Below are 17,321 nucleotides of genomic sequence, written 5' to 3'. Positions count from 1 at the left end.
TACAGCAGTACATATATCTTGGACAAATTTGGCAAATGGGTGATAAACTGGGCCCAAAATGAATGTCTATTTTATACTAGGAAATTATTTAGTACTTTTAATAATACTAATTTTTTCCTGAAACAAAAGCCCATGTGTTTAAAGCTAATATTGTTCCAGTGATGCTATATGGCTGTAATCATGGAATCCCATAATCACCAAAAAATAAAATCTGTGAGTCACCCAAAGCCTAAGGGAGAGACGCAATAGAGAGGCTACAACATATTCCCAAAGATTAATTTTATACACTCTTCAAATGCTAGCCTAAAAACACATTCCCCAACACACATAGGAATAGTTTTGTGCTCTCCTAGTCCAGAAAGGGTAATTGAGGATTTAGCCCCTGGTAGTTATAAGAAACAGGCTTCAACTTACTAATACAGAAAGTCTCTATGAAAACCTTTTCTCTAGCACCTTTTTCAGGGCAGCTTTGATTTCACTGTTTCTCAGGCTGTAGATGAGGGGATTCAGCATGGGAATCACCACTGAATAGAACACAGATACAACCTTGTCACGGCTTAGTGAGTAGCTGGAGCTGGGGCGAAATACATGAAGAGGGCAGTTCCATAGAGAAGGGTCACTACAGTTAGGTGGGAGGCACATGTGTTGAAAGCTTTGTATCTGCCTTCACTAGAGTTGATCTTCAGCACAGCAGCAACAATGTACCCATAGGAGATGAGGAGGATGAGGAAAGATGTCCCCCCAACAGCAGTCACCACAAGGAAATTAATCATCTGACTGAGAAAGGTATCTGAACAGGAGAGAGCTAGGACTGGGGGGAGGTCACAAAAGAAGTGATTGATAAGGTTAGGGCCACAGAAGTCTAGTTGAAATATGGAGCTTGTTTGGATTAGGGAGCTCAGGAAACCTCCCACATAAGCTCCAGCTACCATCTTGGTGCAGAGGTCCTGGGACATGATGGCTGTGTAGAGTAGTGGGTTAGAGATGGCAGCATAGCGGTCACATGCCATGGCAGTCAGGAGGCAGCACTCAGTCAAGCCTGTGCCAACAAAGAAAAAAAACTGGGTGGCACAGCCTACAAAGGAGATGGTCTTCTGTTCCTTGCAGAAATCTGAAAGCATCTTGGGGGCAATGGTAGAAGAGTAGGAGATATCTATGAAGGACAGATTGCTGAGAAAGAAGTACATGGGTGTATGGAGACCAGAGTCGATTTGAATCAGGATTATAAGGCTCAGGTTCCAGGCTAAAGTCACCAGATAAATTCCTAAGAATGTCACAAAGAGGATGACTTGTACTTCTGGATGGTCTGAGAATCCCAGGAGAAAGAAAACGGTCACTGATGTGCTGTTCGTTTCCTTGGCTATGGACATGTTTCCCAGATACCATAAAAATAGGAAGACTCCCAGGACAATGATGCACCAGATTGCAGGGGTTTTCAGCATGGCATTGTGGTACTTGCTGAGGTCTGTATTCTCCCAATTCAATGTAAAGTGCTATTGGGTATCTTCTGTTTTTATGATGACCTTTTCCCATTGGGCAGAGGGGAAGAAAATCACATTGATATAGGCCAAGTTTCTGTAGCTGTAAGGAAAACAAAGGCTCAAAGGCTCATGAGTTGGAAGTTACTTTAGATGTGATAGAATCCAACTCCATCATTTTACATATTTCATAACTGAGGCTCAAACCAGCCATCTTTGATGTAACTAATTCATTCAATTAATTCACTGTTGGGCACATATGGACAAAGGGAAAAGTGTATTAGGGGTTTTATTGACTGGCACAGCTGGTGCCCAGCTTACCTTTGCTTGACTTATGAGTATGCTTACCTGTAAATGAAAACCTAACAGTTGCCAATTGAACCAGAGGGCCACAGGGATTTCCTTTCTCTCCTAGATCCTCACATTTGGTGTTTTTCTCTCCTTATCTCATCCATGCCTCTTTTTGAGTCTGTCCCTACTGTTCTCTGGGACCCTGCATCAACTCCGTGTAAGTCTGCTCCTTGCTTCTCTACAAGTCCTGAATTTCACACTTCCCTCCCCCAAAGCTAGTATGAGTACTCATAGTTAGTCCTGACTCCATGTCCCCATTCTTTACCCAGAAGCTCGTTTTTTCTGCCCTAAACTCTGTGAAATTCCAAGGAACCCCATGCAATCTGAGGCTTTTGTTGAAATTTTGACAAAAACATCAGTCTTTTTTCTATAAGATGACTCTTTACACATTTAGTATGTTTCTTTGTTGTTCTCTAAAAAGTATGGGGGAAGGTGTTGTAAGCAAAAGAGGGCGATGGAATAGGAGAGTGCTTTTTTTCACCTTCCCCTGCATTTTACTATTTCCACCAATAGCTGGAGGGAGAGCTGGAGCTGTAACTAGCAATTTGGGCACCTGGGGCAAGCAGAACAAAACAGTGCCCAGGACAAGAAGCATGACTCAGAGACCCTGGCACTATCCCGTGGAGGAAATGACTCCAGGCATTGGTCTATGGCAGGACACTCAGAGGCTTGTGTAGGAGAAACAATAACCTGAGGAAAAAAATAAGATGGGGTCAGGCAGGAGCTTACATGGTGAACCTTAAATTTCAGTGACTTGGTTTAAAGAACTGTGTGTTTGACTCCAGCTATGACTCTGGATAGAGCCATAGTCAGAGGTTAGCATGGGATGTAGACAAGTCCAGTCCATAATGATCTTAATTTTTAGGAGTGGGAAGATCGGTATGGGTGATGGATGAAAGGGTGGGTTTGGAGTAGCAAGGAGTCCTTGCCCCATCCCCCTCACAGTAGGATGTAAGTTCTTTGAGATGAGGTGGAGGAAAAGAAGGAAGAGAAGGAGGAGGAGAAAGTAGAGGAGGAAGAAATAGCAGCATTGCCCAATTGGAACTGGCTAGTTGGTCCCCAGGGGGCAGCTACCACTACTCACAGATTGTTGGTGTTCAGTCATTTCAGTCGTGTTAGACTTTTCATGATCCCATTTGGGGTTTTCATGGCAAAGATATTGGAGAGGTTTGCTATTTCCTTCTCCAGCTTATTTTATGGATGAGGAAACTGAGGCAAACAGGGTTAGGTGCCATGCTCAGGGTCACATAGCTAATAAGTGTTTGAAGTTGGAATTCAATTTAGGTCCTCCTGACTCTAGGCCTGGTGCATTATCTACTTCACCACCCAGTTGGCAAGTAATAGGAGCTTAATAAGTGACTGTTGAATTGAAACAAATCAAATCAAATTGGCTTGCACTTCTTTCTCCTCTCACCTTTCTTAAGTCACTAAGTCTGTGGCATCTAGATACTCTGCATACCATCGAATCTTGTACATAGTTAAGAATTGTCTAGTTCCTAGCCAACCTCCCCTTAGAGAGCTATGCAAAGGGGAGAGCATTTGCCATTAGCTCTTTAGGGTCAGGAGACAATAGCTCCTGCCAAGTTGGAGTTTGACAAGTGTAGAGAGGATTGATGTGGAGGTGGACCAGCATGGGGAGAGGGATCTGGAAACCATGTCCTATGAGGACTAGTTAAAGAAACTGAATGCGTTGAACCAGGAGGAGGAAAGGCTGCATAGCATCATGGGGTCTCATAACTGGAAGGAACCTCAGAGATCATCTGGGCTAACTTCTCCTAGAACAAATACTTTCTCCATCCTCTTGGGGAAGTGGTCATCCGAGCTCTCTTTAAAGGCCTCTTGGGAAGAGAAGCCCCTGTCTCCAGAATCCCATTCAACTCTGGCAGAACTCATCATGAGGAACAGTTTTTTTCTTAACATAAAAACCTCATTATGCCACTCTGTGGCTTCTCCACTTGTTCCCACTTTAGCCCTGTGAGTCTGAGAAGAGCAAGTGAAATCTCTCTTCTCATGACAAGCCTTCCTACTCAAAGAATGCTATTCTGAAGCCCCAACCTCCAATCCCTAACTAGTCTTCTTCTCTTCCCTAAAGAATGATTAAAATAATTGGACATGCTCAGCCTAAAGAAAACACTCCATAGAACAGCAGGTCTACAGACTCTTAAGACAGCCATGGATAGATTTTAGGTGATCTCAAAATGGATAGGAAAAAATTACACCTTTATTTTCACTTACCTCTAAATGACATTTAGCATTTCCTTCAATTATTTGCAAGTATTCTTCTGAGGAAGGGTCCATAGGCTTCCCCAGACTGCTGAAGGGGGTGCCAGACACAGCCATTAAAGAACCTTGGTTTACACGACCATGGGATTTCAGGATCAGAAGGGTCTTCAAACATGCCTTCTTCGAGATATCCTACGACATGGTCCCTAGTTCTTTCAATTCATTCTTGACCCCTTCTGGATACCCTCCAGTTGGTCAATTTTTCTTGCAATCTGATGCCCAGAACTGAATATGATATTTGCTATGTGTTCTGACCAGAGTAGAGCATGATGGGGCAATCATCTCCCTAGATTTGGACATTATACCTCTCCAAATGCAGTCTACGAGCACCTTTGCTTTTTCTGCTTGTCATGTTCTATCGCTGTCCTATATTGAGGCATGGTTTACTAAAACCTCAAATCTTTTTCAGAAAACCAGATATTTAGCCACAACTCTGCAGTCTTGTTGTTCTTATGAAGTTGATTTTTAAAAATGGAAATACAGGACAAAGATGATGAGGTGGAGTGCTAAATCTGGAGTCAGGAAAAGATGAGTTCAAATCTGACTTCAGAAACTTACTAGATCTGTGACCTTGGGCAAGTTACTTAACCTCTGCCTGCCTCAGTTTCCTTAACTGTAAAATGGGGATAATAATGGTGCCTATCTTCCAGGACTATTATGAGGACAAAATGAGATAATATTTTTAAAGCCCTTTGCAAACCTTCAATTAGATTTGGCCTCTTTTTCTAACTTATCAAAGTCTTTTTGGAGTTTGTTACTTTTCTCTCCCAGCTTTGTATTATTATTATACCCCATTTTACAGATGAAGAAACTGAGGCAGAGAGAGGTTAAGTGACTTGTCCAGGGTCACAGAGGTAGTGAGTGAGGCTTGCAAGTTTGATAAGCTTGCCACCCATGCTTTCATCCAAGTCACTGATAAAAAGTGTTGAATAGCACAGGAAGAAACACAGATCTGGAGTCATTCCACTAGAGACCCTGTTATCATATAATGCTTGTTAATCAGGGGAGAAATGATCACTATGGAAAGGGCCTAAACTGGAGTCAGCCAGCTGACTTGCCTTCAGGCCCTTGTCTGACACTTAATAGCTAATATCATCTCAGGAAAGTCACATGCTATCTCCAAACCTCTGTGTCCTCATCTGTTAAGGAATGAGAATAATACTTAGATGGTCTATCTCTGGGTTGTTTTGAATAATGAATCTCATAAACCTTCAAATGCTATACATTCAAAGATGAGTATTCTGTGAGGCTTTGGACAATAGAACTGGGACTATTGGATGGAGCCCTCAGGCTTCCCCCAAACAGATCTGTTTTCCCTTCTTCCATATATACCTGTATTTTAGCTGGAATTAGAGCCTGGATCCTTGATGGTGGAATTTTCAGGCATCAAGTAGAGATTGTGGAGGGATCTGGGGGAAAAGGATTCTCTGGTGTTCCTGTATAAGCTCTCTCTCTCTCTCTCTCTCTCTCTCTCTCTCTCTCTCTCTCTCTCTCTCTCTCTCTCTCTCTCTCTCTCTCTCTCTCTCTCTCTCTCTCTTCTCCCTCCTGCACCTTTCTCCCCCTACACTCCCCCTCTCTCCTGGCAATGTTAATTCAGGTAATGTCCTATTATAGTGCTACAACCATCCTTAAATTTTTTCTGACTAGAAGGAGGCCAAAGTCATCTGGAAAAGCAATTGGAAGAAGAGAAACAGAAGCCAGAGGACAGGCTGTTTTGGGGGAAGGCAATTTGAGTTGAGAGATGAAGAAGAAAGGAAGGTGGGAAGGAAACAAGTCTTTATTGAATGCTTGCTGTGTGCCCAGTACTGTGCTAAGCACTTAACAAGTATCTCATTTGAGCTTCAAAAGTAGGTGCTAATATTAGCTCCATTTTTCAGTTTAGGAAACTGAGGCAGATAGACATGAAATAACTTGTTCAGGGTCATACAGTTAGTAAAAGTCTGAGTAACCTCCTCTTTGTCCTTCTCCATGAAATTACAGGAGGGGTAGACTAGACAACCTGTAAGTTATATTACAGTTCTGATACATATTTTCTGTTCTTTGTTCAAAGATCTTTACCTCTAAATTTCTACAGTTAGGGGAAGGGTAGACTAGACAACCTATAAGTTATATTACAGTTCTTATATTTTCTGTTCTATGTTCAAAGATCTTTACCTCTAAATTTCTACAATTTTTTTTTCTTTTCTTTTCTTTTTTTTTTTTTTTTTGGTGAGGCAATTGGTGTTAAGTGACTTGCCCAGGGTCACATAGCTAGTAAGTTTCAAGTGTCTGAGGCTGAGTTTGAACTGAGGTCCTCCTGACTGCAAGGCCAGAGCCCTATTACAGTCTATTTTCTAAAGCCCCTTCCAACTCTAACATTTTATATTATTTGTCCTAAAACCTCTTGAGGACCACCATTCTGTGTTCTAAGATCCCTTTCAATTGTGTATTCCATATTCCAAGATTCATTCCAATTGTAAAATTCTGCATTCTGTGTCCCACGACCAACTTCCAATTTACCATTCTATGTTCTATTCTACAAAGTCCCTTCTAGCTCTGGTATTGTTTTACTTTTTAAGGTTCCTTCCAAGTACCTTCTTAAATCTAAAGTATTTTTAAGCTCTAAGTCTATGATTCTATGAAATTCTTCACCATCTGACATTACTCTGTAAGGTATTGTGATACTCACATGTAAGGCCTTCTCTTGAAGTCAGTAGAGGGGTGGAATGGTTAAAAGGTAAAACTGCAAGGGGGTTCATAAGGAGACATAGATTGACTCCACTTACCCCATTCTTCTCAGTGAGGTCGATTGGGGAGTGCTATTTGTCTTGATTTATTATAGTTCATAAATAGGCTAGTCAAGTGTCCTTAGCTCCTTCCCTCCCTCCAAGGCCTAATGAGGTTTAATAGGTCTTCTGGTTGATTTATTTATCCACTACTCAAAGTACTAGCAGGGGCGAGGGTCTCCTTTCAAGATGTAATCTTTTATGGGCTCCTTCCTGTTGTCTACAGAAACCTACCACTGGGGTCATGGTGGGAGGGCAGTTTAAAGCAGCTGTGGGGGCATGTTAGCTGTTCACCTTGTCCTTAGAGATGTTCCACTGTCTTTGGGGACTATTTAGGAGACCCAGAGCACACAGCCATTCAAAGGCAGATTTTGCAAGTTAATTGCTCTCAGGGGTGAAAGATTCTCAATCTCCTGCCACTCTTCTGAGTGTGGAGGTTATTCACCTCAGTCCCAGTGGTCAAGTCCCAGTCTCAAGATCCCCCCAAATTGAGGTGAGACCTGAGTTACTTTTTTAAAATAGCATTTTATTTTTTTTCCAATTATATGTAAAGACAGTTTTAGCATTCATTTTTACAAAATTTTGAGTTCCAAATTTTCCTACCTCCCTTCCCCTTCCCTCTTTTTTTAAATAGTAAGCAATTTGATATAGATTATATATGTGCAATCATGTAAAACATATTTCCATATTAATCAAAAAGAAAAACCCATGAAAAAAAATTAAGAAAGTGAAAATAGCGCGTTTCCATCTGCATTTAGTCCAACAGTTCTTTCTCTGGGTGTGGATAACATTTTCTATCATGAATCCTTTGTAATTGTCTTAGATCATTATATTGCTGAGAAGAGCTAAGTCATTGATAGTTGATCACACAATGTTGATGTTACTGTGTACAACGTTCTCCTGGTTCTGCTCATTTCACTTTGCATTGATTCATATGAGTCTTTCCAGGTTTTTCTGAAATTTGCCTGCTCATCATTTCTTATTGCGCCATAGTATTCCATTACATTACTATACCACAGCTTGTCCAGCCATTTCCAAATTGATGGGCATCGCCTCAATTTCCATTTTTTTTTTTGTCACCACGACAAGAACTGCTATAAAAATTCTTGTACTTGTAGGTCTTTTCCCCTTTTTTATGACCTCTTTGGGATATGGACCTAGTAGTGGTTTTGCTGGATTAAATGGCATGTAAAGTTTGGTTGCCCTTTGGACATAGTTCCAAATTGCTCTTCAGAATGGTTGGATCAGTTCACAACTCCGCCCATCATGCATTAGTATTCTACTTCCCCACATCCTCTCCAACATTAATCCTTTTCCTTTTCTGTCATATTAGCCAATTTTATATGGTTGAGGTGGTCCCTCAGAGTTGTTTTAATTTGCATTTCTCTAATCAAAAGTGATTTAAAGCACTTCTTCATATGCCTATAGTTAGCTTTGTTTTCTTATCTGAAAACTGCCTGTTCATATCCTATGATCATTTATCAATTGGCAAACAGCTTGCATTATTATAGATTTGACTCAGTTCTCTACATATTTTAGAAATGAGCCCTTTATCAGAGACACTTGTTGTAAAGATTGCTTCCATGCTTTCTGCTTTCCTTCTGATCTTGGTTGCATTGGTTTTGTTTTTGTAAAACCTATATAATATAACATAACACAACACAACGTAACTAATATAATACAATGTAACACAATATAAAGTAATGTGATATAGTATAATATAAATTATTTATTATTCCATTTAATAATGCTCTTTATCTCTTGTTTGGTCATAAATTCTTCCCTTCTCCATATATCTGACAGGTAGACTACTCTTTATTCTTTTAATTTGCTTATGGTATCACCCTTTCTGTCTAAGTCATGTCCTCATTTTGACCTTGTCATGGTACACGGTATAAGATGTTCATCTATACCTAGTTTCTGCCATATTATTTTCCAGTTTTCCCAGCAATTTTCGTCAAATAGTGAGTTCTTATTCCAGAGACTTGGGTTTTTAGGTCTATCAAACATTGGGTTACTATGGTCATTTGCTACTATGTCTTGTGTACCTAATCCATCCCACTGATCCCCCACTCTATTTCTTAGCCAGTACCGGAAAGTTTTGATGATTGCTGCTTTATAATATAGATTGAGGTCTGATATTTTTAGGCCATCCTCATTTGCATTTTTTTTCATTAATTTACTTGATATTCTTGACCTTTTGTTTTTCCAAATGAATTTTGTTGTTATTTTTTCTAGCTGTATTAAGTAATTTTTGGTAGTTTTATGATATGGCATTGAATAAGTAAATAAGTTTAGGCAGAATTGTCATTTTTATTATATTGGCTCAGCCTACCCATGAACAATTGATATTTTTCTAATTGTTTAGATCTGACTTTATTTATGTGAAAAGTGTTTTGTAAGGGGCAGCTAGGTGGTGCAGTGGATAGAGCACTGGCCCTGAACTCAGGAGTACCTGAGTTCAAATCTGGCCTCAGACCAAACACTTGACACTTACTAGCTGTGTGACCCTGGGCAAGTCACTTAACCCCAATTGCCTTTAAAAAAAAATGTGTTTTGTAATTGTGTTCATTTGGTTCCTGGGTTTATCTTGACAGGTCATCTTCCAAGTAGTTTATATTGTCTACAATTATTTTAAATGGAATTCCTCTTTCTATTTCTTGCTACTGGGCTTTGTTGGTAATATATAAAAATGGTGATGATTTATGTGGGTTTATTTTATATCCTGCAACTTTACTAAATTTGTTGATTATTTCAAGTAGTTTTTTAGTTGGCTCTCTAGGATTCTCTAGTATACCACCATATCATATGCAAAGAATGATAGTTTTATTTCCTCATTGCCTATTATAATTCTTTCAATTTCTTTTTCTTCTCTTATTGCTATAACTAGCATTTCTAGCAAAATATTGAATAATAGTGGTGATAATGGGGCATCCTTCCTTCACTCCAGAATCTTACTGGGAAGGTTTCTAGCTTATCTTTATTACAGATAATGCTTGCTGATGGTTTTAGATAGATACTGTTTATCATTTTAAGGAATGTTTCCTTAATTCCTATGTTCCCTAGTGTTGTTAATTGGAATGGGTGTTGTAGTTTGTCAAAAGCTTTTCCAGTACCTATTGAGATGTGATTTCTTTTGGTTTTGCTATTGATATGGTCAATTACACTGCTAGTTTTCCTTATATTGAATCAGCCCTGCATTCCTAGTATAGGTCCCACCTTGTCATAGTGTATGATCCTTGTGATACATTGCTGTAATCTCTTTGCTAGCATTTTATTTTAAAATTTTGCATAGATATTTATTAAGGAAATTGTTCTATAGTTTTCTTTCTCTGTTTTTGCTCTTCCTGGCTTAGGTATCAAAGCCATATTTGTGTCACAAAAGGAGTTTTTAGACTCCTTTACCTACATTTTCACATCCTTGATATAGTATTGGGATTAATTGTTCCTTAAATGTTCAGTAGAATTCACTTGTGAATCCATATGGTCCATTTCCTCTTCCTCTTCACTCATTTCACTTAAATTGTCACTTTTACTGGCATACAAAGGGAACATAACTCTTAATAATTGCTTTAATTTCCTCTTCATTGGTGTTAAATTTACCTTTTTCATTTTTGATACTGGTAATTTGGTTTTATTCTTTTTTTAAAAAAATTAATTAACCAATGGTTTATTTTTTTTTTATAAAACCAGTTCCTAGTTTTATTTGTTAATTCGATGGTTTTCTTAATTTCAATTTTATTAATCTGTCCTTTGATTTTTCAGGATTTCCACTGTGACGTTTAGTTGAAGATTTTTAATTTGTTACTTTTCTAATTTTTTTTAGTTGCATGCCCAATTCATTGATCTGATGTTTCTCTTTAAAAATTTCCTCTAAGTACTGTTTTGTTTGCAAAGAGAGGTCATAGCAAGAATGATAGACCAGGAAGAGAGGGGTGAAGTGATTCCAGTTTTTGAATGACTCTCTGAGGACCTCTATTGCCATAACTACTTTGAGGATTAGGGAAGTAGACATTGACCAGTAATTAGAATAGAGTGGCATATAGACTGAGATTCTAAGGATGCTGAAATTCTTGACAGAGTAATCTTTGAGAAATTTCAGCATCATAAATTTCAATTCAATAAGCAATTATTGAGCAGCATGCTAGGTCCTAGGGTTATAAAAGCAAAAATTAAACATTCCTTGCCCTCAAAGGAGCTTATATTCTACTGGAGGAAAACATCATTATGCAAATAAATAAATGCAAAATATTTTCAAATTAATGAGGGGAAAAGAGACATTAACAACTAGAGGGGATCAGGAGAGACGTCTTGTAAGAGGTATCATTTGATCTGACCTATATATGGATCTAGGAATTCCAAGAGATGGAAATAAAGAGGAGAATCTTCCAGGAACAGGATATAATTACTTGTACAACAGCATGGAGGTGGGAGGTAGATGGATGGGTATGTGTAAGGGACATCAAGTGAGCCATCTTGCTGGAAAGGAGCATGAAAAGGATTAATGTGCAATTAGGATCGATGAAGTTCCAAGAGATTGCTTCATAAAGCAATGGCTCACTTGCAGAACAGACCCATCACTTTGGCCACCAAGTGGGGATGCACTCATAGGCCCATCTTTAGCATCGGAAGTTTTGTAGATCTATTCAGTTAGGCATATCAGTCCAGGGAGGGCTTCTTCTGTTGATGTGGTCCTGGCTGTCAAAGTAGAGCTTGGGTGAATTATTCTTTGAGTGAATTAGTTTTTTCCCCTAAGTTGGATCGGAATCAGTCATAAGGTTCTGAATCTAGTCTCAGAGGGATCTTGTAGGCCATCTAATCCAACCCCCTCACTTTACAGATAAAGGAAACTGAGGCCTTGCCTTTTAGCCTACCTGTCTGTTATCTCATTCATGAAGCAACAAAACATAATACTAAGTATTGAAACCTCCTAAGTTAATGAGCTGTTGTAAAGGCTGATTAAATAAGTTTTTGGAAAGTAAGAAAAATGGATAGAATTGCAAAGGGAGGAAGACAAGAAGAAGAAAGGGAAGACAAAAGTGGCAATAAAAGAAAAGAAGATAAAAAAAGAAAATAGAAAGATAGAGTTTCCTCTGGCTATGGCTCTAATGAGTTAGCATTGAGTGTCAAGGGAAAAGTTGGAGATTGTATAAAAATACTACTGAACACATTATTATATATGATATAATATAATATAATATATTAATTATATATTGTAATATATAATTACACTATGTAATATATATATTATAACAAATTATGCCAGCATGATTTGGACAAAACCAGTCAGTCGGTCAACAAGCATTTATTGAATGCCCACGATAGGATAGGACAGGATTACTGTGCTAATTGTGTTTTACAAGGAAAGGCACAAACATGCCCTGCCTCTGCATTCCTAAACTACAAATTGATAAGCAGAACAAAATAGCCCAAACTTCAGTATACACTATAAAATACCAGAAAGCACTTAACATTTTAGGTGTCATAGGATAGAATTCAGTTTATTCTCATGAAATTAGTATCGTTTGAATCCTGATTTACAGGTCTTTGAAGCTATATACAAATGACTGTTACACTTGAACATAACAAAATCTTATTTCTATTTGTTTTCCCTTCTATTTAACTAATTTTCAGTTGAAACTTAGTGTAAGACTGTTCAGTCTTATGAGGTCATTTCTAAAGATTTCTATGAAGATTCAGAGCATCTCACCCAGACTTCTTGTGTCAAATGAGGGGCACTCGCTTGTAAAGAAGGATCTATGTTGGACAACTGTCCTTCCAATAGAGTTTGAATACATTTTTCTGATTCTATTTTCTAATAAAGTAATGTTTTGAACAGATCTGATCATTGAACACGACACAGAGTGATCCAGTTTATGTATTTCAACAGGACATAGAACCACTTTTTTTTCGTGAGGAAATAGGGGTTAAGTAACTTGCCCAGGGTCACACAGCTATTAAGCATCAAGTGTGTGAGGCTGACTTTTAACTCAAGTCTTCCTGACTCCAAGACCAGAGCTCTATCCACTGCACCACCCAGCTGACCTAAGGAATTTCCTTTTTTTTTTTGTGAGGCAGTTGGGGTTAAGTGACTTATCCAGAGCTAGTGAATTGTTATGTATCTAAGGCCAGATTTGAACTCAGGTTCTCCTGACTCCAGGGCCAGTACTCTATTAATTGCACCACCTAGCTGCCCCTAATATAGAAGCCCAGAACACAGAGACTGGGAAGGACATTACAATGAATAATTATCAGAATGAGAGAGGATAGATAAAAAAAAAAAGACTATCAGAGCCATGGGGGAAACAGAATGCAGAACTTAGCATGTCAGAACTGGGTATGGACTTTAGAAATTGTCCAATACAACCTGCACATTTTATAGGTAAGGAAAATGGGCCCAAAGAAGTTAATTAGTTCCTTGGTCCTTTTTTTTCTGGTAGTAGGCAGATATGGAGAAGGGAGGGAACCACTTTTTGGCCATAATATCTCATTTATTCCAAATCCAAAAGACTGAAATAGGAATCGGAAGGTGTAGGAGGACATGTAAGTCTGTACACTTCTTATTTCCCTAAAGAATGGATATTCTGGGAGATAACTTCAATTGAAACTTTCATAGCTTTACCTCTTTCTCAATCCCTTGAATTTCAGATTATTATTGTATATAATCATCTTGGGCAATCATTAGCCCTTCATCTGGTTAACGTTATAATGAGTACTATTCATTAAGGAACATTCTGGGAATCCTACATCTGGAAATCATCTGCTTGTCACTTGCAACTAGTAGAGGATATCTGGGAATTACCAGGCCAGACCTCCATCTGAAATGAATCATTAGAAAACTTCAAAGCATTTTTTTTCATTAAAAAAGAGAAACACTAGATTAAACCAGTGGAGTCATGAAGCCTTTTAGGACTGAGATGTAAACACGAAACACAATTGATTTCTTCACTTTTTAAAAGGCATTTAAAAAATGAGATTTGGTCTCTTTTTTTGTTATTAATATTCTGAGAAATCCTTTCCTGTTCCCAGACTTAAACCCTTTTTATCTAAAATTCTGATTATTCTCATGCTGGTGATAATGATAACTTACAAACATATTGCACTTCGTAGTTTTCAAAATGAGAGCTTGTAGATTTGCAACTAGAAGGAAGAGGTCTTTCTTATTGACCTGAAGGACGATGTTCTTCCCACTACCCTGAAGCTGTTGCTTACATACGTTGCTGATGACGCATCATGAGGATGTGTACTCTTTAGTTGATTTTCTAGGATCAGGGAGGGAGATAGTTTCTATCTCTTCCCTGATCCCTCCTGGGATGAGTGCATGCACTAGAGTGACAGTTGATTATGCCAGAATCACATCTTAACTGTATTACAGTATCAGATCCCAGCAAGGAAATTGGATCTATCACCTTGTCTTCCTTACCACTCTCCTCTTGCTAATTTAACTACCTAGCATCCACTCTGTATATAGGGATTTTACTTCTGCAGGTCTCTGAACAAGCCATTTAATTTCATTGTGCCTCAGTTTCCTCTGCTGTAAAATGTAGGGATTGGACTCTAAGGTTATTTCTAACTCTTCTAAGTTTACTTCTAACTTTTCTGAGGTTCCTTCTAGCTTTTCTATAGTTTTATAATCCTATGATTCTTTTTACTCCATGTACTCATGGTCACCACCCTAATTCAGGTCCTCAACACCTCTTGCCTGGGCTATTGTAATAACTTCTGAGTTGGTCTCTCCTCCTTTCAGTCTTTTTTCTCTCTAATCCATTTTCCACATCGTTGCCAAAATAATCTCCTTAAATTCACAGTCTGATCATGTATTCCCTTGCTAAATAATATCCAGTGCCCCCCCCCATTCTCACTAGGATATGGGTTCTTAACATTTTTTTTTTTTGCATCGTAGACCCCTTTAGCAGTCTGGTAAAGCCTATGGATCTGTTATCAGAATGATGTTTATAAATACACAAAATAAAATACCTAGGATTGGCCAAGCAAGCCAATTATGTTGAAATACTATTATCAATTAGAAAGACAACCACAGAGCTCAGATTAAAAAAAAAACCCTGCTCCAATAGAACATGCCTGTTTGACATTTAGAGCCCCACACCAACTGTCTTCACTGTAGTAGAGTGGAGCTCTGGCTCTGGGCTTAGAGGAGCTGGGTTCAAACTCCCCCTCTGATAATAACTTCCTATGTGATCTTGGGGAAGTAATTTAGGTTCCCTGGACTTCAATTTTCTCATCTATAAAGTAAAAAGATTGAATTAGATGAGCTCTGAGCTCCCTTCCACTTCTGTGCCTGTGATGCTATTATCCTACCTTTCTAGACTTGTTGCACATTGTTAGCCTTGCATTGACTTTAGCCTATTTGCAATTCACATGGCTCATATTCCATGGCCTTCCTCTTTATCTTTGCACAGGATGTCTCTCATGCTGTGTTCTACATTCTAAGGTCCCTTCCAGATCTGTTATAATCAAACCTCTCCATGGCCTTCTGTCAAATCCAACTCTCAATTGAAGCAATTTGAATGGTTCAAACTAGATGGGATGGGACAACATGTCCTACTTAAACTGGATTATATTACCATTAGCCAAGGTGGATAGTATTCCTTGGAAGCAGGAAGACCTAGTTTTCAGTTCTGCCTTTGACTCATACTGGTTGTATGACTCTAGGTAAGTCAATTAATCTCTGAGTGTCCCAAATTATTCTCTAAGAATAGAAGTTATAGAACCTAGGAAGTTTCAACATTGGGAGTTCTCTAAACCGATGAGATTATAGATCTGTAACAACAACAAAAAAACCCAGTGCATATACATCACTGTTGTTCATTACAGATATTTCACCCAATTAGATGCTGAATTCCATTGGTTTTGGGAGGCAACTGTGGTACAGTACAAAGACCACTGGATCTAGTGGTAGAGGACCTGGGTTTGAATCCCACCTCAGATGCTTCACACTTGTGAGACCTTGGGTAAGTCATTTAACCTCTTTGGGTCTCAGTTTCCTCATCTGTAAAATGAGGGGAAGGGTGGCCTAGATGTCCTCTGAGGTTTTTTTCAGCTCTAAGTCTATAATTCTGTGAACCTGTGAACAATGTTTCATTGACTCTATTGGAGAATGGGGGGACAGTAGAGGGCAGAAGAGCAAGGTGATGCAAAGGTTGAGGCATCAGAAGAGAGGGCCTCTATTCTCAGCACGGTACCTGTAGCCATCACTCCTGAGAACAATTAATTTACAGGAACACACAGCATTAAGGAGTTCTTTGTCTGGGGCCCAAGTATGAGAGGCTATGACATCCCTAAGGAACACCTTGGCTGCCTGTCACATTAAAATTAAACTCTGGCAGAGCCTGGCCAGAGAGCAGCAGCCGAGTCTTTGTGAGGAAATTTTATTATCTATTGGTTGGCAATTTATAAGAAAATGACACAACTAGAAACCACACACATGTTTGGGTAGCTGCATCTGAGTCACTGTCAGAAGATGTGAACTGAGGAATCTCACTGATATCTCCACTCCTTTGTCTCCTTTGTCAGGAAGGATAGTAGGACATTCTTGGCCCAGAATAAGGGGGTGAGTCCAGTTGATTCCTTCCTTCCCTCCCTTCCTTCCATCTTTCCTTCCTTCCTTCCTTCCTTCCTTCCTTCCTTCCTTCCTTCCTCCCTTCCTTCCATCTTTCCTTCCTTCCTTCCTTCCTTCCTTCCTTCCTTCCTTCCTTCCTTCCTTCCTTCCTTCCTTCCATCTTTCCTTCCTTCCTTCCTTCCTTCCCTCTTTCCTTCCTTCCCTCCTTCCTTCCTCCCTCCTTCCTTCCTTCCTTCCTTCCTTCCTTCCTTCCTTCCTTCCTTCCTTCCTTCCTTCCTTCCTTCCATCTTTCCTTCCTTCCTTCCTTCCTTCCTCTTTCCTTCCTTCCCTCCTTCCTTCCTTCCTTCCTTCCTTCCTTCCTTCCTTCCTTCCTTCCTTCCTTCCTTCCATCTTTCCTTCCTTCCTTCCTTCCTTCCCTCTTTCCTTCCTTCCCTCCTTCCTTCCCTCCCTCCTTCCTTCCTTCCTTCCTTCCTTCCTTCCTTCCTTCCTTCCTTCCTCTTTCCTTCCTTCCCTCCTTCCTTCCTCCCTCCTTCCTTCCTTCCTTCCTTCTTCCTTCCTTCCTTCCTTCCTTCCTTCCTTCCTCCTTCCTTCCTTCCCTCTTTCCTTCCTTCCTCCTTCCTTCCCTCCCTCCTTCCTTCCTTCCTTCCTTCTTTCCTTCCTTCCTTCCTTCCTTCCTTCCTTCCTTCCTTCCTTCCTTCCTTCCTTCCATCTTTCTTCCTTCCTTCCTTCCTTCCCTCTTTCCTTCCTTCCCTCCTTCCTTCCCTCCCTCCTTCCTTCCTTCCTTCCTTCCTTCCTTCCTTCCTTCCTTCCTTCCTTCCTTCCTTCCATCTTTCCTTCCTTCCTTCCTTCCTTCCCTCTTTCCTT

General features: G+C 39.5%; 1 protein-coding gene across 1 annotated transcript; it reads right to left on the bottom strand.

Moving 5' to 3' along the window:
- Positions 1-429: 429 nt before the first annotated feature.
- On the bottom strand, positions 430-1,370 carry OR5A1 (olfactory receptor family 5 subfamily A member 1). Its single transcript, XM_020976194.1, is given in 2 exon segments — positions 430-584; positions 587-1,370. Coding segments are annotated over 2 exon segments (939 nt in total).
- Positions 1,371-17,321: the final 15,951 nt, after the last annotated feature.

This window comes from Phascolarctos cinereus, unplaced genomic scaffold (genome assembly GCF_003287225.1).
Source record: "Phascolarctos cinereus isolate Bilbo 61053 unplaced genomic scaffold, phaCin_HiC Scaffold_9;HRSCAF=440, whole genome shotgun sequence".
Lineage (NCBI taxonomy): Eukaryota > Metazoa > Chordata > Mammalia > Diprotodontia > Phascolarctidae > Phascolarctos > Phascolarctos cinereus.
The sequence above is the reverse complement of the archived record's forward strand: the minus strand, read 5'-3'. Positions and strand labels throughout refer to the sequence as shown.